Source organism: Euleptes europaea, chromosome 11 (genome assembly GCF_029931775.1).
Source record: "Euleptes europaea isolate rEulEur1 chromosome 11, rEulEur1.hap1, whole genome shotgun sequence".
NCBI lineage: Eukaryota > Metazoa > Chordata > Lepidosauria > Squamata > Sphaerodactylidae > Euleptes > Euleptes europaea.
Genome location: NC_079322.1, coordinates 12,649,169 through 12,672,346, shown reverse-complemented (window position 1 = coordinate 12,672,346; position 23,178 = coordinate 12,649,169). Strand labels below are relative to the sequence as shown.

Below are 23,178 nucleotides of genomic sequence, written 5' to 3'. Positions count from 1 at the left end.
GGGGGGTTATTTAGTATCTGCTTAGGTAGTATTTTATATTTGGTGATTAGTGGAGTTTTTGTTATTTAATTAAAGTTAGGAATATTGCCAAGTTCTGTCTGTGTTTTGCAAGCTCTCTCCTCTTTTAATACATAAATCCAATGCCTCTGACTCTGATATAATGCCTTTTTTATTAAGTGATAGGGACCCCAAGATTACATTGGCAGTAGCAAAATTTATGTCCTTATATCCCCCAAACATTAGATTCAAAACGGTGCTGCTGAAGATCAACGGAACAAGGAGCTTCTAAGGGTAAAGAAAATCTGTCATGGGCATAAGGAACTGGGACAGGGCACCTCCCACCTCCCCAAAAACAAACACCCATATTTTCATGCAGGAATAGATAAAAAGTTTCCCCAATGATAGGGTGGTCTAGGACTCTGATTCTCAATCCCAGGATGGTGGGAAGCCTTTGTGACATTAAACCTGTATGGCCACCTATGACAGATGGCTGCATTACTGACAGTTGTGTGCAGCTATTAAAATACGTCGTACCCTGACCGGATAAGAGTAACAGAAATACTTTATTACTCAAAATATTAAAGGGGTCACACCAAGTTATGCGATGTTTATATAACATCTGGTGCCTTCCATCTGCTCGCCTAGCTGGGTTGTTGTATTGTGACTCGTACGTTAGAGGCGCCTGGGTAAATTCGTATGATTATGATTTTATAGGGCTATTTTAAAATGTTTTAATGTTTATTTATTTATTAATATGACTTTTATATTCTGTAAGCCGCTCTGAGCCTGGCTTTAGCTGGGAAGAGCGGGGTCACAAATGGAAATTATGTAATTTTTAAGCTTAGATTATTTGTAGTAGCTGTTGTTGTGGTTTTCATATTATCTATTGTGGCTGTTGTTGTTTGCTTGTTTTTGCTGGTCAGTGACCATATTAATAAATTATTATTATGACAGTTGTGTGGAATTCTGAGCGAGGCAGTTGGAGCTGTGACAGTTAAGAACAGTTAGTTAACTGAAGGAGAGAACAAACAAGAGAGCTGGGAAACAGCTGTATATGCTTTAAAGCTACCTGGTGGAGGATTTCTCAGGAGTTCAAAAAACAAAAGGGAACACATTGCGAGTTGTTGGATCAGGATAGGGTCAACAACTAGTTATACAAGGACTATAGCTCTTGGTTCAGAGAGTGCATCCCAAGAGCCTCATTTGGGAAACAGCTCTACTGAAAGGAGTGGTCTCGAAGCTAGAAAGAAAGGGGAAATAGCTCTGGTGAAAACAAGCGATCCCTAAAAAGGGTTTAAAAAGAAAAAGCTCTAAAATAAAGAGTGATCCCAGTCCAGTTTAAGAGAGGAAACTGGGGAATCAATTCAAAGATCCCTAATGCCTAAAAGTAAAGAAATGCCGTGTAAAAGAAACTTAAAAGTGAAAACAAACCAACAAGAACTTGCCACAAAAAGAAAGCCCTCTCAGTAGGAAACCAAGTTTCAATCACTTATAGGTGAAACCTCTTAGTTACATCTCAAAATATCTCTTGCATGTGTGTGTGTATATGTGTCTATTTCTTGTTTTTCTGTGACCAGCCAAATGCATTTTATGAAACTTTATTTACCTGTTCTATACCATACCCTAAGCAGTGACAAATATAAGCTTGTTTAAATTTTACTTCACGAAGCCTCTCAAGTGCCATATATATTCTGACCACCTTATTATTTGAAATAAAAACCCCACTCCATCGCACCACCTCTTCACCAAGTATATAGAAATTAAATCTAGAGGAAGGAGAAGCATGCTGTCTGCCACTCCTGGCCAGCCTTCTTCTCTTCTCGTGCTGTAACCTTCCAGCAATCCTCAGTTCTTGGGTTGGTTCTTCCCCTCATTTCTTCAGCCACAGCGCAACTGCTAAGCTAAAAAATTAGCTCAAATTGCTGGAAGACTGTGGTAGACCTCATAAAAATAGATATTGCGATGCCCCTTGCTTAGTTCCTTGAGACACGGCTGCATTCGACTGATCACAGAGAGCATCCACATTCTGTCAACGGTGAATTTGTTTCCTGATTGTTTTCTGAAAAGCCGTCAATAAGATGGATCTTATCAGCTTTTCTGCTCTTTTGATTCTCCTCCTCAGTTCAGTCACCATCCTGCATGGCTTTATGGGTGCCACAATTCCCAGCAAACCTCGTGAGTGGTCAAAAGGAGCCCTCTCTTTCTCCCTCTTTTGCTAGTGGAGATGCTGGTAGGATACGGCCCACTGTGCTCCCAACTATGAAAAATTTATTTATTTATTTATTTAAAAACCCAGTTACTTTCTTTTTTATAACAAGAGAACAACCAGTGTTCCAAAAAACTGTTTATTAAAATTTAAATAAAAATACCAACAGTTACTGAAATGTATTTACAGTGAAATAAGACTAAAATTATTATTCTGAACATAGAAACCAGCTAATAAAAATACAATGCAACTATCAACACTTCAACCCTTCTGTTCTTTCTTTATTTTGGCATTTTGAGGAGAGACTCTGGCATAGGTAACAGCAGCGCTTGGGACGGCTACTGAGTTCACGCAAGGGCCGGAATGAAATACTGAAGGGAAACGTCCTCGTGGAGCAGGATGAAGTGAACGATCCTCTTGCTTACGATATCTGCAAAATACAACCCGTATTTTGAAAAGATGGTACCGGGGCTGAAATGCCATGCTTTGTGGCTCATGAGCTGTGGCCAGCTCCTTCAGCCTGGGAGGCAGGACACTCCTCGGCCGAGCAACTCAAAGTTCAGGAGCTCCCATCTGGAATATGACCTATTTACAGTCCCCACACAAATGGCTGGGGAGAGCCCTCCCTTCCTAACCTAAACATCCAGGCAGGCATACAAAGAGCGAGGTATGATATAGTAAAACATGCTCATCATAAAAATCAAATTAATTGGTAAGAATTTATTAGTCCATGTTTCCTGTTTTATCTTGTTTTATCTGGCTAAGGGCCGTAAATAAATTATCTATCTCTAATTAATTGTGTGGATTATAAAAAGCACAGTACGGGTTGAGGATCCCTTAACCGGACTGCTTGGGACCAGAAGTGTTCCGTAGTTCGGATCTTTCCGGATTTTGGAATAGGCGTTCTAGTGGTAGTTTCCTCCCCCACAGAGGGAATGCTGGCTTCACTTTTTTATATCCCCTGGCTCCCTCCCATCCTTATAGCCCCACCCTTTCCATCCTCTTTCCTGTCTCCTCTTTTCCCAGAGCGCCACAGCAGGAGAGGGAAGGGGGCGACTCTTTCTCCCTCCGGCCGGCTGTTTCTCTTCGCGTCTCCGGCAGGTAGGTAGATAGGTTCCTATGGCTGAAGTCCAGAGAGGGCTGGTGGCGTGACGCAGATCCGCACCGCCCAGCCTCTCCTAAGTCAGATCCACGCTGTCCAGCCTCTCCTGACTTTGGACCGGCCGTGTGGCATAGATCTCAGTCAGATCCGCAGCGCCCAGTCTCTCCAGAGTCTGGAGAGGCGTGTATGCTGACTCAAAACGTTTGTTTTTTGGGTCAGTCCGGATTTCGTATGTCTGGTTAAGGGATACTCAACCTGTAGTAGAAATGAAGATAAAAACCATGAGAAGCCTGGATAAATTGAGTATTAGCCAGCCCTGGAAAGTGGAGAGTCAGTAAGCTTGGAATATCTTCTTCTTATGAGAGGATGTTCCACGTTCAGAGGCAGAAAACCTCTGAATCCCAGTGCCAGGAGGCACCATCAAGGGAAGGCCTCGGCTTCTCTGCCCTTTTGTTGGACCTGGAACCGGTTGGTCACTGTGTGAGACAGGATGCTCGACTAGATGGACCACTGGTCTGATCCAGCGGGGCTTTTCTTATGTTCTTAAGGACTTGTCGTCTCCTCAAAAAGCTCAGGCAAACACCTGCTAATATTCCCAGAGCCTACAGCACAATATAAGAGAAACGGTATTCCTTCTGCTACTTTAAAATAGAAGATATGGGACTCTTGGGGTCAAGCACAGCATTTTAAACTCTGCCCAGAAACTACATGGACTCTATACCAGGGGTGTTGGACTCAATTGTTACAAGGGCCGGATATGACATAAATGTCACTTGGTCGGGCAAGGCCATGCCTTGCCACCCCAGATTGAGGGGGGGGGGCCTGCCTTGGCTGGTTCGCAGACCAGATAAGAGCTCTCAAGGGGCTGGATCCGGCCCATGGGCCTTATGTTTTACACCACTGCTCTAGACAATCTTCTAACAACAGCAGTTGTACACCCCCTCCAAACAACTTCAGATACTATTTTGGCCACCGCATTCTGGGTCAGCTGACTTTTTTGAGCATTATTCAGGCATCTCATCAGGAATCACAGTGCAGTAGACTGACCTATAAGTAACCAGGATATTTATGCAGGCAGGCAAGTCCACTTGCACAGCAGATGTACCCCCAGACTAATCAGGGGTGACACGCTCGAACCATCACATTACTGTTACATTCAAAACCAGAACTGCTCCACACAACCTTCAAACTTGTCAAGACGTTTTGCGATTCACAGCTGCTTCCAAACCAGCTGTTGTAATTTTGCAAACACAAAGGTTTTTAAATCTGGAACTCTTAAGAAAGGGCGCCCAAAAATACATTCACACAAGATAACGTGGGGACTAGCTCATACAGAAAGGACAGGCCTTTTAAGAAGGTTCCATGACTTGGTGTCTACATGCTGCTCTCCAGACCATCAAATAACTTATCGAAAGAGCAAGCCAAAAAGAACACTCACTGCACAGGGCTTTTGTGGGATTCACTTGCTGCCCAGCAAGTAACTGAAGAAGCTTCTTGATGTCAATGCGCGCCTCTGCCATGCTCTCGGGATCCCTCTCTTGCGTAGAACTTTGAGAGCCATTATCTGCTGCTAAAAATTCACACATGAAAAAGAACTTTCTGCTAACTGCAAAAACATACTTTCAGGATCAGCTATAAATAACTCTGTGAACACTTTTAGGTGGCAAGCAGTAGGGCATACGACATGTGTTTGGCCAGAAGCCCCAAGGGGAGGGGCAGTGGCTCAGTGGTAGAGCATCTACTTGGCATGCAGAGGGTCCCAGGTTCAATCCCCGGCATCTCCAGTTGAAAGGACCCAGAAGCAGGTGATGTGAAAGACCTCTACCTGAGTCCCTGGACAGCTGCTGCCAGTCTGAGTAGACAATGCTGACCTTAATGGCAGCTTCATGGGTGTTCTCATGCTTTTCTTCACGTGATTGTTTAATAGCATTCCTGTCACAACCAGCATACAAGGGTGACCATCAGTGTCCCCAGTTGATGTGAAAGAATTGCGGCTGAAAGACTGTCACTTAACCACAGCTACCCGATTTTCAGAAGGCAAGTTATGAAAATCAGCTGATATTCACATGGTACCACATTACTGCCCCAACGTGGTGTAGAGCCAGTGTGGTGTAGTGATTTAGAATGGTGGTTTGGAGCAGTGGACTCTGGAGAACCGGGTTTGATTCCCCACTCCTCCACGTGAGCGGCAGACATTAATCTGGTGAACTGGATTGGTTTCCTCACTCCTACACACTAAGTCAGCTGGGTGACCTTGGGCTAGTCACAGCTGTCTCAGCCCCACCTACCTCACAGGGTGTCTGCTGTGGGGAGGGGAAGGGAAGGCGATTGTAAGCCGGTTTGATTCTTTCTTAAGTGGCAGAGAAAGTCGGCATATAAAAACCAACTCTTCTTCTTCAATCCCAGTATTAAAATGTCTCGAAAACCAGAGTTTGGCTGACACAGAAGTATCAGAAGCAGCCCCTGCCTGCTCTCAGTTCTGTGTACAGGAGAAATAAGAGAGAAGAAGAAGAGTTGGTTTTTATATGCCAACTTTCTCTGCCACTTAAGTCAGAATCAAACTAGCTTACAATCACCTTCCCTTCCCCTCCCACAACAGACACCCTGTGAGGTAGGTGGGGCTGAGAGAGCTTTTAATAGAACTGTGACTAGCCCAAGGTCACCCAGCAAGCTGTGTAGGAGTGGGGAAACAACCCGGTTCACCAGATTAGCGTCCGCCACTCAAGTGGAGGAATGGGGAATCAAACCCGGTTCTCCATATTAGCGTCCACTGCTGCAAACCACCATTCTTAACCACTACACCACGTTGGCTCTACACCACGCTGGAAGAGCAGATGCAATGCTACCCGCCCAAGGGGCTGGAACAGGCACTCTGCCCAAAGCATCCATGAAAGCTGCTACAAGCAGCCAGAGGCTTTGTTGATGCAAGGAGTGATTTGCAGTCTCCTCCTGTGAGAAGCAGCCTCTATATCCGTGAGGTTAAAAGCCAGCTATTAATTATACTAATTATGCAAAGATTGTGCCAACAAAGCGGTGTCTATTTCAAGTAATTAGCAGTGTTTCTGAACAGTTGCACAATAGAATCTGAAGCCCTTGTAACTGGGGCTGCGCTCAAACAGTGCCAAGCTTGATATGTCTAATTTTCCCTCTGTTCCTGTAGAGCAGCGCCTCTGTCCCCATAGCCAGGGTCAAATGGAAAACCTCAAACATTACAATTTATATCACCCTTTTTATGAAGACATAAGAGAAAGGTGACTTGGGTCACATTATCATCAACTTCACAGGGACAGATGTGGAACTTATTGAGTGTTTGCTGGCAGATGTTTTTTATACGTCAGTTATCAAGTGGCTATTTTTGCCTTATCTTTTTAAATCAGAAAAAATATTTTAGGCTTTATTCTGAATGTAACCACTACTGGCATATTGTATTTTATAGTTGCACAGTTTATTTGTATTTTATGGTTATGTTTTTGCTTTCGATTTTATGCTTGTTATGACCACGTGGTTACAATAAACTTATCTACCATTATTTTATTTGACGTTACAAAGGTACTTGGTCATTTCCAACCCCTGCATTTTAACGTTGGAAAAGAAACATGATTACAATGAAACACAGCCAAGCTCTCGTTTACAACAATCATGAAAATGGCTGAAAATCGTTTTCTGAAACAATCTTAATGGTTTAAATATTTATTTCTCTGTGAGCTAGCCAGTTAAACCTGTGGTATTTATCTTCTCTGAAAGGGGAAAGAGAAACCTACCCCAGGGAGGATTCCCAAGTTCTTTAAAATGAGTTGTGACAGACACGAGTTCAGTTTCGATTTTCAAGTTCATGTCGCCATTTAGATTTGCTTCTATTACCTATAAGGGAAGCAAAACTGTGGTCATATTTAACAACCAGCAAGTGCTCTCTGGTAGCAAACCTTTGTTCCAAAAAAGTAGGTGGGCAGATATGTAGGAATTAAGGCCTTCATCCTGAAAATATACTTACAGATACAGTAACAGATGCATGGATAGACAACTGCACTGGAATATATCACACAATCCACGATATACAGTAAGTACTTATGCCATTGGGGAAAAAAGAGGGGGCCTTCCTTTCGAGTAAATAGGGTACTGTTGGAGCCAAAAGGCAGGGTATACATTGAAACAACAAAAGCTGTATATTGTTCATGTAAGGGCCTGTGCTAAACTAACACCACTACTGCAAGATGGCTGCCAACTGACCAGGAAGGAAAACAAACCAGCACTAGTCTGCTCCTGTGCATTCAGCAGTAATGTGACTTGCAGAAATTAAGTGTTTCAACATGGGGCAAGCACCACCATCTACTTATGTCTTCAGACCATGCTGCTGCGAAAGACACAGGAGGAGGGGATGGTTAAGAAGCTGGCAACCCTAATTCCAGACCAACTAGCTGTGCTCGCTTAAGAAACAGTCAACTATGAAACTGTAAAAAAAGGAGTAATACTGTTACTACACTTGATCTTAGCCAAAAGGCAGAGAAACAATACTGCATGTATGAACGTCCACAAGGTCTGTTCAAGGCAGAGGCAGCCAACTTCTGTATTCTCAGAGGCAGCGGATTCTTTGCATTGGGAGGGAGGGGGATTGACGGAAGGAAATGACCGGATTCCAAGTGGTTGACCTCGATAGTTATCCACAAGTTGCATTAACAATTATACTGCTCCTTCCCTGCTGAAGGGGGTGGGATTTCATCTCTCATGCCACGCAATGCTTCAGAGCCAAACAAGTCCCCAAGATGGGAATTGGTTAAGTCTGAAGCAGGACTCACCCTAAGGGATGTGGTCAGCCCTCCCTCTGAAATTCACAACATAAATAACTTACTATAGAGTTGCTGAGGTTCTTCATCCTCTCCACGATGCTCTTCATGGTCTTCAGGACTGGTAAATAAATGCTGACCTACAAGATCAGATCAAGTGCATTTAAGACAGTGCAGATGCATGACAGGTACATCCCAGAAGGTTACTGGCTGATGGACTCTAATGTGGACGGAACAGAAACCTATTTTACATATCTTTGCAAGAGGACTTTAAACTCCAGGGAGAACAAACTACACTTATGAAAGAGAAGCTGCCTACACTTGGCTGAGAAAAGCAACATATTATATGTGCGGGGTCCTGCATGGACATTCTGTTTTGGGTGCCAGCGGAAGACATATTTTTCCAAATGGTGAAAACGTAGGTCTCAAAGAGGTCCATCCATTCACGCTGAGATATTTGAAAAGAATGAAAACTGAAGGTGAAGTTTACTTAGAACTGGTAGCAAGAATTCAAACAGCACAGCAGTGGAGTTCAAAAGATATACTCAAGGTAGCATATCGATATAAACAAATTCTGGACGATCAATGGTCTTCTGATATACTGCCTTAAGTAGAGAGTGAAGGACGCAATCTCTCAGTGTATTAGAATGTCAGAAATTAATTCTGAGAAATATAAAAAGAATCAACTTTTCTGGTTAAAAATTACAAATGGGGGACCTGCATAGACTCACGCGGGAGGGGAAATCATATTCCTCCCTCCTTGCTGGTCTCCCTCCCTATACTGTCTCTGCTTGCACTCATTTCCCCATACCCACTTGTTCTAGCCCCCACTTTCTTCACATCCCCTGCTTCCTCCTCCCCCTCCCACCTCCCGTGCCTCTTTTGTGTTTTCCTTCCTGGGTTTCCTTCCCTTCCCCTTGCAGCACCAGCAGCCCCCTGCAGCAGACGGAATAACTTCCTTACGCACACTTAAAATGTGATGTGATTTACGCACGTCAATGGTGGTCAAAAGGAACTGTGCTGGATCAGACAACGGGGACAGTCCCAATGGATGTTCCCACCCTGACAATGGAAAACAGACACAGCAAGCAAAGAAGAGTTTTTATACCCTGATTTTCTCTACCTTTTAAGGAGTCTCAAACCGGCTTACAATCACCTTTTCTTCCCTTCCCCACAACAGACATCTTGTGAAGTAGGTGGGGCTCAGAGAGCTCTAAGAGAACTGTGACTAGCCCAAGGTCACCCAGCTGGCTTCATGTGTAGGAGTGGGGAAACCAGCCTGCTTCACTAGATTAGAGTCCACCGCTCACAGGGAGGAGTAGGGAATCATACCCAGATCTTCAGATTAGAGTCCACCACTCTTAACCACTATACAACGCTAGCTCTCCAGGACGCAGAAGCTTTCTCCTGCTGAACTACTCTTCTGTTGGCAGAGAGGTTGCTTTGTGTGAACAGACCTTCAGGAGCAGAATCCATCAACTGCAGATCACAATGGTGCAATCATTTTCCTAGTTCAACATTGCCCCATCTCGTTCTCCAGCATGCATCAACTAGGCCTTACTCCTGGGCTTATATTATGCTATTAACCCAGGACATTTTTGCACCGCCTGTGTCAACAGGAAAAAATATCATCAACTACTCTAAACCACATAGTTGCTGAACCTTCAAGAAGAGAACTGAGCATCTATGTGCTGCATCTATGTGCTGCATCGTCTAACACCAACACTGACACCTTTCCTGGAAATTGGCAAGTATTTTTAGAAAGTGAGTAGGGCTTTTTCCCAGCAGGGTTCTTTGATTGGTCACTGGGGATCTGATTGGCTGCGCAGATTTTTAAAAATGTTGCTTGGACAACAGCTGCCACCACAGCACAAGGATCGACACTGCACGACCGATGGTAAGTTACGTGTGTGCAAGAAAATATTTTTCAATGATATGTTCATTTTCAAAGGCAGCCTGTTAAGGAGAGCCTCAGCCTGAAATGCTGAGAGTTATTACCAGAGTTTGGCGTAATCTCACTCCTTGACATTGCGTGGTTGGCTCCGCCTCCTGTGGCAGCCATTTTGTGGTTGGCTCCCCCACCCTGTGTCAGAATTCCAAAGGTGCCCCCAGGCTCAAAAAAGCTGGGGACCCCTGATCTAACAGCTCAGCCAGCTACTTAGCAGTGGGTCATTACTTCATGTGAATTGTCAATAAAGCACAAATAGTCTGCGATACCGGAGCAGGGATTGCTCAGGTTCAAACCACAACTAGGCTTATTCATATGAAGAAGAAGAGCTGGTTTTTATATGCTGACTTTCTCTACCACTTAAGGAAGAATCAAACCGGCTTACAATCACCTTCCCTTTCCCTCCCCACAACAGACACCCTGTGAGGTAGATGGGACTGAGAGCTCTAAGAGAGCTGTAACTAGCCTCTGCCTCTTAAGGGAGAATCAAACCGGCTTACAATCGCCTTCCCTTCCTCTCCCCACAACAGACACCCTGTGAGGTGGGTGAGGCTGAGAGAGCGTGACTTGCCCAAGGTAACCCAGCTGCCCAAGGTAACCCAGCTGGCTTCGTGTGTAGGAGTGGGGAAACAAATCCAGTTCACAAGATTAGCCTCCACCGCTCAAGTGGAGGAGTGGGGAATCAAACCCGGTTCTCTAAATCAGACTCCACAGCTCCAAACCACCGTTCTTAACCACTACACCACACTGGCTCTCTAAACATACAGAATAAAACATACAGTGGTGGCAGCTGCCACTAAACATGCTATGTTAATCAGCATAGTCAATCAGTGGCAAAATCAGAAGCCCAGCAGGGAAAAGCCCCATCTGGCCCCACCCACTTTCTAAAAACACTTGGTTCCCACAGGCAACATGTTGGGAGGCCCTGATCCAGCCAGTGGCTGTCACCACACCTTGCGGTAGCAAATTCCACCTGTCAGTTACAAGTCGTGTGTAGTAATACTTCTGTCTGTCAGAATTCAGATTCCCCCCCCGCCCACACAAAAAAGAGTACAGGAAAAAAACCAGAATTACTTCCTATTGAGCTGTTCCTCTCTATTCAGTTGAGAGCATATTGAAAAACATTTTATCTTGAGGAAATTAAAAAAACAAAACAAAAAAACACCTCACATCAAAATCTGGCACGACTGGCTCCTTGAAGTCATCCCATAGTTTTCTTGGGATTACTCCCACTGGAATGTCATGAGTCACGATCCGGCTACTGCTTGACAAGGACGGCTACAGAGAAAGGAAAAGGTTAACTCAAGTGCACGGTTACATTCAAGAAGACCTAATCACGACAACTACGGCTGCCACTTTGCTACTAACGATACTAATGTCTTTTGTTACCCAATCCCTCAAAATCACTTTTATCTATAGAAGATGCTACGGCTACTGGTATGGCTGAAGCTTCATGCATAGCAGAGGTACGTGGAACAGAGGCTGTGCTTCCAACAGTCTGACTCTCCCCATCACTAGACACACCAAGTCTGTTTACACGTGGTAATTAGCAGCGCGTTCCAGCCTGAAGTGCCCCACATATTTTTTTATTCCTTCTTGCTGAACCAGCCCCATCACTGCGAAGCCAGCGCATACCTGCTTTGCATTCCTTAAGAGCCCCTTAACGCGACCTTTTGCATTTGCTCTGCCCCCGCATCGAAGCATTCACTGAAGGAACCATGAAAAATTACACCCGCGAATTAACTATACAAATGACCACTGATAATAGCTATGCAAACAAAGGAATGAAGGACCAGGCAAGTGGGGTGGTGGTGGAATTTGTTTGACTTTCTCCTCTTGCGTCGGGACTGTGAAGAGTCATTTTAAAGGGTGGATTTAAAAAAGCAGCTTTGAGTGAGCATCAAAATCGACCCTGCATAAATGGCCCAAGACAATAACACCAGATGTAAAGCAGTGTGTGTGTGTGTGTGGGGGGGGGGCATCTTCCCTCCTTGGCTCCCGGGATGGTAATGATCTCCAGTCTTGGGAGGAACTAAAATGTTCATAAACTTAGACATTTATGAACTGCCATTCCAAACTCATCACAGGAAGCCAATACATGCAGAAAGTCCTGGTGTAGGGCAGGGGAAATTCCAAACTGCAGGGTAAAATGGAAGCCACTTTAAGGGACTTATGGTCAGAAAGAAGGATATCAGTACTAGAAGTCCCAGAGAAACAAGCCGCCTGCAACAACAGAGAGGATTTCTAGTGATCTTGAAAAGTCTCACTCAACACCACAGGAGTAGTAGGGCAGTGCGATCCCCAAGGGGGGGGGGGGGTAGTTGCAGCAGACCAAGGGACAGTGCAACCGCGCCGCCTCCTGAGCGGCTTGCTGGCCCGGTGCAGTAAGCCAAAAATGCAATTTCTCCTAAACTCCATGGAACTGCTCTATGCAGTTTCACGGGGCTGCACCACCATTTTTGCAGGCGCAAGTTCACGCCGGCAAAAGGGGGCATTCCTGGGGCAAAAGGGCTCAGGGAGCTGACTGAAGTCAACCCCGCCCTCAGGAATGCCTCCTTTGGTGCCAGCACGAGCCCTCGCACTGGAGAAACGCTGCCGCGTTGTTCCCCAATGCCAGCGTAAGTGGCCCTGTGCCGGCGTTAGTTTTCATTTAGGTGGCGCAAGTGGCACTAACGCCGGCGCAGGAATCACACCAACTCCTAAGGCCATTCGCCACCCCCCTTCAGGATTGCTCTGTTAATCTCCTGCATTGAACTGAGAAGGATGCTGCCTCCGTGCTGAATGTCGCAGTAGGCACTGACACAATTAAAAACATACATACTGACCAAAAAGTGTTCGAAATGAACTCAGTTGTCAATCGCCTCACTGTTCATGCTTTACAAAAGAACCCTGTGTAATCCACAGAGTGGGCTCAGATGTTTGTAAATGGCTCCAGACAGAGGGGCCCCTGGAACATAGTGGTGTAAAGGAAACATCTGGTGGCATCCCTGTACTGACAGCTGTGACCCGAACGACCTCTGTATGTTTTTAAAAAGTGACACTGTACTCCAATAGGATATCACTAGGAATCAACACACACACACACACACACAGAAGCTGGTGGGAGGCCCTTTGGGAATGCTTAGCTTGTAGGGAGACTGCAGTCAAGAAATCAGAAGATTGAGGCTGGAAAGGGAAGCCATGAAGGAGCTAGAAAAGATTCTGAAGTGTAAGGATGTGTCACTGGCCACCAAGATTAAGTTAATTCATGCCATTGTATTCCCTATTACTATGTATGGGTGTGAAAGCTGGACATTGAAGAAAGCTGATAGGAAGAAAGTAGATGCCTTTGAAATGTGGTGATGGAGGAGAGTGTTACGGATACCGTGGACTCAAAACAACAACAACAAATCAGTGGATTATAGATCAAATCAAGCCAGAACTGACCCTAGAAGCTAAAATGACTAAACTGAGGCTATCGTATTTTGGTCACATTATGAGAAGACAAGAAAAGACCATCATGCTAGGAAAAGTTGAGGGCAGCAGGAAAAGAGGAAGACCCAACAAGAGATGGATAGTCTCAATAAAGGAAGCCACAGCTCTCAATTTGCAAGATCTGAGCAGTGCTATAAAAGATAGGACATTTTGGAGGACATTGATTCATAGGGTCGCCATGAGTAGGAAGTGACTTGACGGCACTTAACACACACTTAACACACACACACAGCTTGTAGGGGCTAAGAAAAAAGGTTAAAGCAAGGGTGTCAAACATAAGGCCCCTGGGCTGGATCTGGCCCCTTGAGAACTTTTATCCGGCCCATGAGCCAGCCGAGGCAGCCACCGCTCCCCCCCCCACACTCTCAATCTAGGCAGGCAAGGCATGGCTTGGCCTGACCAAGTGACATTTATGTCATATCCAGCCCTCATAACAATTGAGTTTGACGCCCCTGAGTTAAAGCATGGTTGGGAAATATGGTAGTGAAATGGCCTAGGGCAGAACTTCCAAAACTTCATTAACTTTGAACATTCTGAATCACTGCTGTTTGTGAAGTAACAAAAACTAAGCTCAACTAGGAAGCCTAAGGATCCTTTAAGGTCCTCCTCCCATTCTTTGTCCCCCTCCTCCCCAAAATTGTGATTTTCAATAGTGAGACTCAAGTTTGTAGCAGCTTGTTCTCAGCAGTTGTATATAATGGTTAGTTTTTAAAAAAATAAAATAAAGGAGAGAAACACATGCAGAATTAAATAACGAAATATTCGATCAAGGCAGGAGACCAATAAGGAAGCAGTTCTAGTCCTTACCAGTTCCACAGCTACTGTGAGGCAGGGGCAATGCTTGTTGGTCAACTTGACTTTCACAGCCTTGGCATTCTGGGCTGTTTTTAAGGCTCGGGAGAGGTTTTCAGGAGACAGCTCCAAATAAATTTCATTGTGTTCGGCAGCTACCCCTTCCATCTGGAACTCTTCAAAGAAGTTCCCCTAAAACAACCAAGGGGGAAAGGAATGACCACATAGACGGTGCTGAATGCAAACGGATTGAAAAGATCCCCATTGATTTCTACAGCTTAAATCCCTCCTTTCCTCTCCAAAGCATGTTCTGCTGGAGAAAAGAGGAAGCAGAAACTGGGTGACATCAGCAAGCAAAGGCAATGACCCGTAATTCAGAGAAAGCAAAACTTATGTCTTTCCTCATTCTCAGTGGGATTTAAATGTCCTTCCCTTGCCTGGAGTGCAGCAAATATCTTGCCATGAAACAAGGGCCATGATCTACATACTGAAAGGAAAAATAAGGCCAAGGCCAATGGTGTAAAATAGGTAAAAACATTTTTTATTACTCAGAATAAAAATTCACAGGCATTTCATCCAAGTGAGAGCCCCATGGTACAGAGTGGTAAGCTGCAGTACTGCAGTCCAAGGTCTGTTCACGACCTGAGTTCGATCCCAATGGAAGTTGGTTTCAGGTAGCCGGCTCAAGGTTGACTCAGCCTTCCTTCCGAGGTCGGTGAAATGAGTACCCAGCTTGCTGGGGGTAAAGGGAAGATGACTGGGGAAGGCACTGGCAAACCACCCCGTAAACAAAATCTGCCTAGGAAACGTCGGGATGTGACATCACCCCATGGATCAGGAATGACCCGGTGTTTGCACAGGGGACCTTTACCTTTTTACCTTCACCCAAGTAAATATTTGGTTAAAATTCATTCGTCCTTTCATTAGCAACTTGCTACAGATTTCTTTCTTTCTTTCTTTTGCGTTTCTTTTTCTTGGGTACACTCTTGAGAACAAATTTGGTCTGGCACTTTTTTGTATAAGATATAGCTTGTATTTTGATTTTTAATATAGTGTTTTATATGTTTGTATAACTTTAACCAAATATTTACTGGTATAATCTCAGTAATGTAATTATATATTGTATATTACAGATTTCCCTAAAGAAGCCCCTTGGGCGAAACATGCAGGGCATTTTTATTCTGAGTAATTAAAAAAATATTTTTACCTATTGTCCCGAGACGGACCTCCACCCGGGACTCGCCTCCCACCTAGAACCTTCCACAGGGAAGGGAAAAGAGCCACCCGGGCAACCGGAGGCACAGAGAAGCGTCCCTTTACCTGAGGGGCTTACTCTGTTCGCAGGCATCGCGGCGCAAACACAATCCAGTGACAGACCTGTCCGGGCGGAGGAGCGGGCGAGCCGGCTGACAAACCCCTCGGGAGGCGAGAAGGCGAAGAGCCGCGGTGGCGCGTTGCCGCGCATCAGCTGTGACCCAGCAGCCCAGCTGAGAGGCGGGCGTGCCCGTCCAGGCGCGGTTGCGCCTGCGCCGTTTGGGAAGCCCGGCCTGTGCATGGGGGCGGGAGGTGGTGACCTCGGCCCTAATAACGCCTCGGGGGGGGGCGGGGCTGGGAGGAAGGGGACGGGAGCCAGGCCTATAAAAGGCCAGTTGAGCGGAGGCCGAGGAGGAGCATGGTCACAGATCCTATTGCTGGCAACTGACAGCGGAGAGATCCTGGCTTCTTCTGAGGGAGAGGGCGACTCGGACTCTCCCTCAGAATGGTCTGAGGCTAAGAAAGCTCCCTTGGCTCGACCCTTCCAAGCTTCAGAAGAGAAGAGGGCAGTCCCTGCTGAGGCCGCTGACTCTACACCTATTTTCCCTTATTTTTATTTCCTGTTACTGGTGCGACCCTTTTATTTCTTTTTGCAACATACTTAAAGGACAATAAAAGATTTAAACCGTATCTGTGTTCCTACGTGTCGATGCCTAATCACCCATCAGTCTTGGATGCACCAGAACAGTTTTGCTTCGAATAACTACACTTGCTAAAGAATGCTGCACATCTTGAAAGATGGCAATGAGGAGGCTAATCAAACTGTACATATTCCCTTTCTGTAATGCAGAGGGCCAATGCATGTTTTGTACTGATGTAGAGTAACGGATAAGAATTAAGGCAGCAAAGGAGGGGAGATATATTTTCATGACAGATTGCATGCTCGAGCTATCTAACTATCTGACACATATTTATCCTTCTTTTCTTCTAAGGGCAGCATGCATGTTTCTCCCATCCCTACAACAACCCTGTGAGGCAGGTGAGGCTGTGAGAGAGTAGCTGGCCCAGGATCAGCCAGCGAGCATCATGGAAGAGTGGGGTTTGAACTGGGGTCTCCTAGATCCTAGTTCAGCACTTACACCATCTCACCACATTGGCTCTCGAGCGTCAGGTCTCAAGTTCCATCCTTGGCATCTCCAATTAAAGGGCAAAAGTAGTGGGGATGGAAAGATTCCTGCCTCCAACTGCTCTTTTCTGCTCAAAACTCACTCCCACCTTTCACCAAGCAAGCCAGGATTCTAGATACATGTCTCCCTCACAAACACAGGTCTGAAACACAAATGAAGGGAGAAGAGGGAGAAGGAAAAAGCAGCAGGCAGGGAAAGAGTTCATGCCTTCTCGGCCGCTTCTCCCCTGCAGACGGTCCCTTCCAGTGCTGCTTTGGAGAGGGAGGTTCAAGACATGAAGTGGGAAACAAAGTGGCCTAGACACACTCTAGGGCCACCCGCTCTCCTCTCAGCCAATATGTCTGCAACAGTAATAAAGGCACCCTGGATGGAGTGGGCTAGTTCGAACTTGTCAGATCTCGAAAGCTAAGTCGGGTCGGTCCCGCTTAGTTCTTGGATGGGTGACCACCAAGGAAGCCCAGGGTTGCTACGCAGAAGGCAATTGCAAACCACCTCTGTATGTCCCTTGCCTTAAAAACCTCATGAGAGGTGTGACTTGAGGGCACACTAAGAACTTCACGGTAAACGGTACAACTTTTCAGGCTGCCATCTTCAGCCCCAGCTCCTTCCCTTGCGCCTTACCTGGCTGAGCTCACACCACATGCCAACGCCTCCATTGGCCACTTTGTCACTCAGGATGAAGTACAGCTTGTCCACTGTGAGGCGGAGGGTGCAGGTCTTGGTGAGCTTGGCAATGGTGTTGATCGTACCTACAGGGACAGCAGTTTCCAAAGTAACCTCCAAACGGGTGCTCATTAACAGCCCCTCAACTCTGAGAAAAAACCCTTTTCGAAATGGCCTCCCCCTCCCTCCTTCCCAGTTCCCCTTCTGTTCCTTATTGGCTGTCATGCCTCTTTCCTCGGATTTGTTCCAAATTAAGTTTAATCTGAGATTCATCTCTCCTCCCTGCGGTATGAGATCTATTATTGGTGTTGTGGAGACACCTCTCCCTGCTGGGAAATTATTTTGGCACCATTAGGAAATCTGTGCAAATTTTCACCATTGTCTAATTAATTTTATTATAGTGTATTAATTTATATTATATTGCAATATGCATTTTATGACTGGTTTGATTATACTGAATACATGAAGCTGCCTTATACTGAATTAGACCCTTGGTCCATCAAAGTCAGTACTGTCTACTCAAACTGGCAGCGGCTCGCCAGGGTCTCAGGCAGGGGTCTTTCACATCACCTACTGCTTGGTTTTTTAACTGGAGATGCCGGAGATCTAACCTGGGACCTTCTGCATGCCAAGCAGAGGCTCTTCCACTGATGATGTGAACTGCTCTGAGTCCAGCTTTGTTGGGGGAGGATGGGATATAAAGTTTATTATTCTAGTCCTTATCAGGGGACATTTGGGATCACTCTGGGGAAGGCCTGAACACGAGGCAGAAGGTTATCATGTTTTCCCAAGCATCACGGTATTGAGCCAACAAGCATCCTTTCTGGTACACATTTTTTGGCAAGATTGCCAACCATTGTAAGGGGGGAAATGCCATTTAGTCATTTGGTCTAACAACCACTTCTGTAGCTAATGAAGGCAATTTTAAGTGGTTTGTTCCACTAATTTGAACTGGAGTGGTATAATCCCTTCTAGTACCTCAGGACCTCTTTACATGAAAATCAACAGAACAGCTGAAACACATAGCAGGGGTGCTTAAAAGCATCACAGAACCTAGAAACATAAAACTGGAAGGGACCTCAAGGGGGCATCTAGTCCAACCCCCTGCACAATGCAGGAAACTCACAACTACCTCCCCCTACACCCCAGGGACCCCTATTCCATGCTCAGAAGATGGCAAAAAACCTCTAGGATCCCTGGCCAACCTGGCCTGGAGAAAAATTGCTTCCTGGCCCTAAAGTGGCGATCAGCATTACCCTGGGCATGTAAGAAAGGGCCACGAGAGCCAAGCACTGACACAACCCTTCCTGCCCTCCCTCTCACGATCCGCCTAAGGTCACAGAATCAGCCTTGCTGACAGATGGCCATCTAGCCTCCAGGGAAGAAGAGCCCACCACCTCCTGAGGAAGCCTGTTCCACTGAACCTGTCAGAAAGTTCTTCCTGAGAGACACTGTCCTTCAGTGTGACTCCTCTGAAGATGCCTGCCACAGCTGCTGGCGAAACGTCAGGAAAGAAAATACCAAGACCACGGTTGCACAGCCCGGATAGCCTACAAGAACCAAAGTTCTTCCTAATGTTGTCGAAGGCTTTCACGGTCAGAGTTCATCGGTTCTTGTGGGTTATCCGGGCTGTGTGACCGTGGTCTTGGTATTTTCTTTCCTGACGTTTCGCCAGCAGCTGTGGCCGGCATCTTCAGAGGAGTCACACTGAAGGACAGTGTCTCTCAGTGTCAAGTGTGTAGGAAGAGTAATATATAGTCAGAAAGGGGTTGGGTTGGAGCTGAATCATTGCCCTGCAAAAAGTAACCTTCCTAAGACTGGACAATTCTACCAACTATTTTGTCAGATTGCACAGAGAAGCCATTGAAATTCATAAACATCAGCACAACTTTAACAGAAAAGAGGAGAGTTTAAGAATGAATAAGGCTTGGCTTCCTGTTCTGAAAACCTCCAGACTCACAAAGGCAACAGTCAGCAATAGCCATGCAGATTAGCTTTGGACTTCACACATTAACAGATCACTTCAGGATACAATGGTTCCATATTAACATACCACACCCTCATTAGCACGTTATCTTGATACTTACAGGACAATGGTTAGCACATTACCTTGGATACTTCTTTGCAGGACAATGATTCAGCTCCAACCCAACCCCTTTCTGACTATATATTACTCTTCCTACACACTTGACACTGAGAGACACTGACCTTCAGCGTTACTACTCTGAAGATGCCGGCCACAGCTGCTGGCGAAACGTCAGGAAAGAAAATACCAAGACCACGGTCACACAGCCCGGATAACCTACAAGAACCAACCTTCCTAATGTTTAGCTGAAAACTCAGATTAAAACACATTTTTCTTTCCCTCCTCTGGTCTTCCCTACGGGACTTCCTCGCCTGTGCATATTATCACAGCTCTCAAGCACACAAGAGGAATGCAACGGGCGGGGGGGGGGGATGACGGAGCTCCTACACTTTCTGCAGCCGGGAACGGGTGGGAGGGTGAGTGGGTTTCCCAATACGGTCTGCAACATCACAGGGGAGGAGCAGAGAAAGAGACTGACCCCCCCCTCCCCCCTTCCTTCCCTGCCTTCGACCCTTCCCCCAGCCAGAACCCCCTCCCCTCCCCCCGATAAGACCCACTCACGGGTAAAGTGGTTGAGGCACCCGATGTCCACGATCTTCGCCCTAAAGCGCATGGCAGAGGCCGCCTCGGCTCCCCAGCCCGCGCGGAGGCCGAGGGGGGAAGGCCCACAGCGACGCCCCGCCCCCTCGGGCTGCCGTTCGAACGCCGCCGCCACGGGCGGGACCGGAAGCGGCCGCTCTACCCCTCTGAGGCGCACCACGGCTTCCCCGCTGCCGCCTGTAGGGAACCGGAAGTGTCGTTCTGCGGACACCTCCTCCAGGGATTTTTGTTGGGGGCGGGTGCGTGTTAGGCGCCGTCAAGTCGCTTCCGACTCATGGCGACCCTATGAATGAAAGTCCTCCGAAATGTCCTATTTTTGACAGCACTGCTCAGAGATGTGTGTGTGTTAAGTGCCGTCAAGTCGCTTCCGACTCATGGCGACCCTATGAATGAAAGTCCTCCGAAATGTCCTATCTTTGACAGCACTGCTCAGATCTTGCAAACTGAGGGCTGTGGCTTCCTTTATAGTCAATCCATCTCTTGTTGGATCTTCCTCTTTTCCTGCTGCCCTCAACTTTTCCTAGTGACTCTTGTCTTCTCATAACGTGACCAAGGTACGACAGCCTCAGTTTAGTAATTTTAGCTTCTAGGGTCAGTTCAGGCTTGATTTGATCTATAACCCACTGATTTGTTTTTTTTTGGCGGTCCAGGGTATCCCTAACATTTTCCTCCAACGACACATTATTGAAGAGACAGGGAGATAAAATACATCCTTATCTAACACGTTTGCCAATTGGAAACCATTCTGTTTCTCCATATCCTGACCTAACTGTTGCCTCTTGTCCAGATACAAATAGAGAGGGTCTTTTCTACTTGCAGCCTTTCCACGCCTCTAATCTCTGCAAAGCAGGAATTCTACCCCAGCCTAAATGGAATTGCCATGGATTCAAGGACAAGAATATGTGAATGATACTCCACACTTTCTGAATGTTCAAAAACACTTCAGGCAACCACTCACAAACAATCCTGCGAATGGGGAAACTGATCTGCGAAACTGGGCACGTTTCCTTGTATGGAACAGACCAGCAGCAGGCTGTGTCCAAAGATCCTTAAACGTTGCCTTGATACACAGCATAATTCCTTCATCAATTACAGATTTACTAATTACAGTATTATGTGGTGATGTCATTTAGATATGCAGAAACTCTTTTTAGAATAGTGTTTACTATGTTGTAAGAAAAATAAGGGAGAGTCAGCCTGGTGTAGTGGTTAAAGTGTCGGACCAGAACCTGGGAAACCCCAGTTCAGATCCCCACTTGTGCCTTGGAAGCTTGCTGGGTAATCTTGGGCCCGTCACACACTCTCAGCCCTGAGCCTGGCTAGTATTTGGATAGGAAGCCTCAAAGGAATACCTGGGCCGCGACATATAGGCAAGCAGTGGCAAACCACCTTTGAAAGTCTCTTTCCTTAAAAACCCTACTGGGTCATCATAGGTCAGCTGTAACTTGATGGCAAAAAAAGAAATATCCAAAATAACTTTGTTTCCTAGAGGAGAAGCAAATTAATTGAGCCTATCTTATCTAGAATCATAGAGTTGGCAGGGACCACTAGGGTCATCTAGTCCAACCCCCTGCACAATGCAGGAAATTCACAACTACCTCCACCCCCAGTGACCCCTACTCCATGCCCAGAAGATGGCCAAGATGCCCTCCCTCTCAAAATCTGCGTAAGGTTATAGAATCAGCATTGCTGACAGATGGCCATCTAACCTCTGCTTATAATCCTCCAAGGAAGGAGAGCTTACCACCTCCCGAGGAAGCCTGTTCCACTGAGGAACCGCTCTGTCAGAAAATTCTTCCTAATGTCTAGATGGAAACTCTTGATTTAATTTGAACCCGTTGGTTCTGGTCTGACCTCCTGGGGCAACAGAAAACAACTCGGCACCCTCTTCTATATGACAGCCCTTCAAGTACTTGAAGATGGTTATCATATCCCCTCTCAGTCTTCTCCTCTTCAGGCTAAACATACTCAGCTCCTTCAACCTTTCCTCATAGGGCTTGGTCTCCAAACCCCTCACCATCTTTGTTGCCCTCCTCTGGACACGTTCCAGCTTGTCTACATCTTCCTTAAATTGCGGTGCCCAAAACTGAACACAGTCCTCTAGGTGAGGTCTAACCAGAGCAGAGTAAAGCGATACCAGCACTTCGTGTGATCTGGACACTATACTTTTGTTGATACAGCCCAAGATCGCATTTGCCTTTTTAGCTACTGCATCACACTGCTGACTCATGTTCAGTGTTTGGTCTACTAAGAACCCAAGATTCTTTTTGCACACACTACTGCTCAGACAAGTCTCCCCCATCCTATAATTATGCATTTGATTTTTCCTACCTAAATGTAGAACTTTACATTTATCTGTGTTGAAGTGCATTTTATTAGTTTTAGCCCAGTTCTCCAGCCTGCAAAGATCATCTTGTATCCTGGCTCTGTCTTCTACTGTATTTGCTACCCCTCCCAATTTAGTATCATCTTCAAATTTAATAAGCATCCGCTCTATTCCTTCATCCAAATCATTTATAAAGTTGTTGAACAACACAGGGCCCAGGACAGATCCCTGAGGAACTCCACTAGTCACTTCTCTCCAAGTGGATGAGGAACCATTAACAAGCACTCTTTGGGTGCGATCTGTCAACCAGTTACAGATCCACCTAACAGTTATAGGATCTAAACCACATTTTCCCAATTTATCAACTAGAATACTATGTGGAACCTTATCAAAAGCCTTTCTGAAATCTAGATAAACTATGTCTACAGCATTCCCCTGATCCAGCAATGCAGTAACTTTCTCAAAAAAGGAGATTAGTCTGACATGACTTGTTCTTGAGAAACTCTTGCTGGCTCTTAGTGATCAGATCCATCCTTTCTAAATGCTCAAGGACTGACTGTTTGATGATTTGTTCAAAAACACGTTTTTGAACGTTCAAAAACACATCAATCTGATTTGTTCAAAAACACGTCAAGCTGATGGGTCGGTAGTTACCCAGATCCTCCTATTTCCCCTTCTTGAAGATGGGGACATTTGCCCACCTCCAATCTTCTGGCACCTCACCTGTTCTCCAAGACTTTCCAAAAATAATAGACAGAG

General features: G+C 45.9%; 1 protein-coding gene and 1 pseudogene across 1 annotated transcript; both read right to left on the bottom strand.

Moving 5' to 3' along the window:
* Positions 1 to 2,496: 2,496 nt before the first annotated feature.
* On the bottom strand, positions 2,497 to 20,109 carry HUS1 (HUS1 checkpoint clamp component). Its single transcript, XM_056856995.1, has 8 exons — positions 20,055 to 20,109; positions 17,366 to 17,493; positions 14,319 to 14,495; positions 11,208 to 11,315; positions 8,155 to 8,229; positions 7,070 to 7,169; positions 4,747 to 4,878; positions 2,497 to 2,636 (listed from the first exon to the last, which is right to left on the bottom strand). The coding sequence occupies exons 1-8, from the start codon at positions 20,104 to 20,106 to the stop codon at positions 2,554 to 2,556; spliced, it is 855 nt and encodes a 284-aa protein (XP_056712973.1). The 5' UTR covers positions 20,107 to 20,109; the 3' UTR covers positions 2,497 to 2,553.
* Positions 7,679 to 7,818, bottom strand: LOC130484883 (U2 spliceosomal RNA; annotated as a pseudogene).
* Positions 20,110 to 23,178: the final 3,069 nt, after the last annotated feature.

What these genes read in the sequence shown, in the direction of transcription:
- HUS1 (XM_056856995.1), bottom strand. Translation starts at nt 20,106, where the DNA reads ATGCGCTTTAGGGCGAAGATCGTGGACATCGGGTGCCTCAACCACTTT. An exon ending in GTGCCTCAACCACTTTACCC is followed by an intron (nt 17,494 to 20,054) that starts GTGAGTGGGTCT and finishes CTGTCCCTGTAG; the next exon opens with GTACGATCAACACCATTGCC. An exon ending in AGAACCTCAGCAACTCTATA is followed by an intron (nt 7,170 to 8,154) that starts GTAAGTTATTTA and finishes CTTCCCTTATAG; the next exon opens with GTAATAGAAGCAAATCTAAA.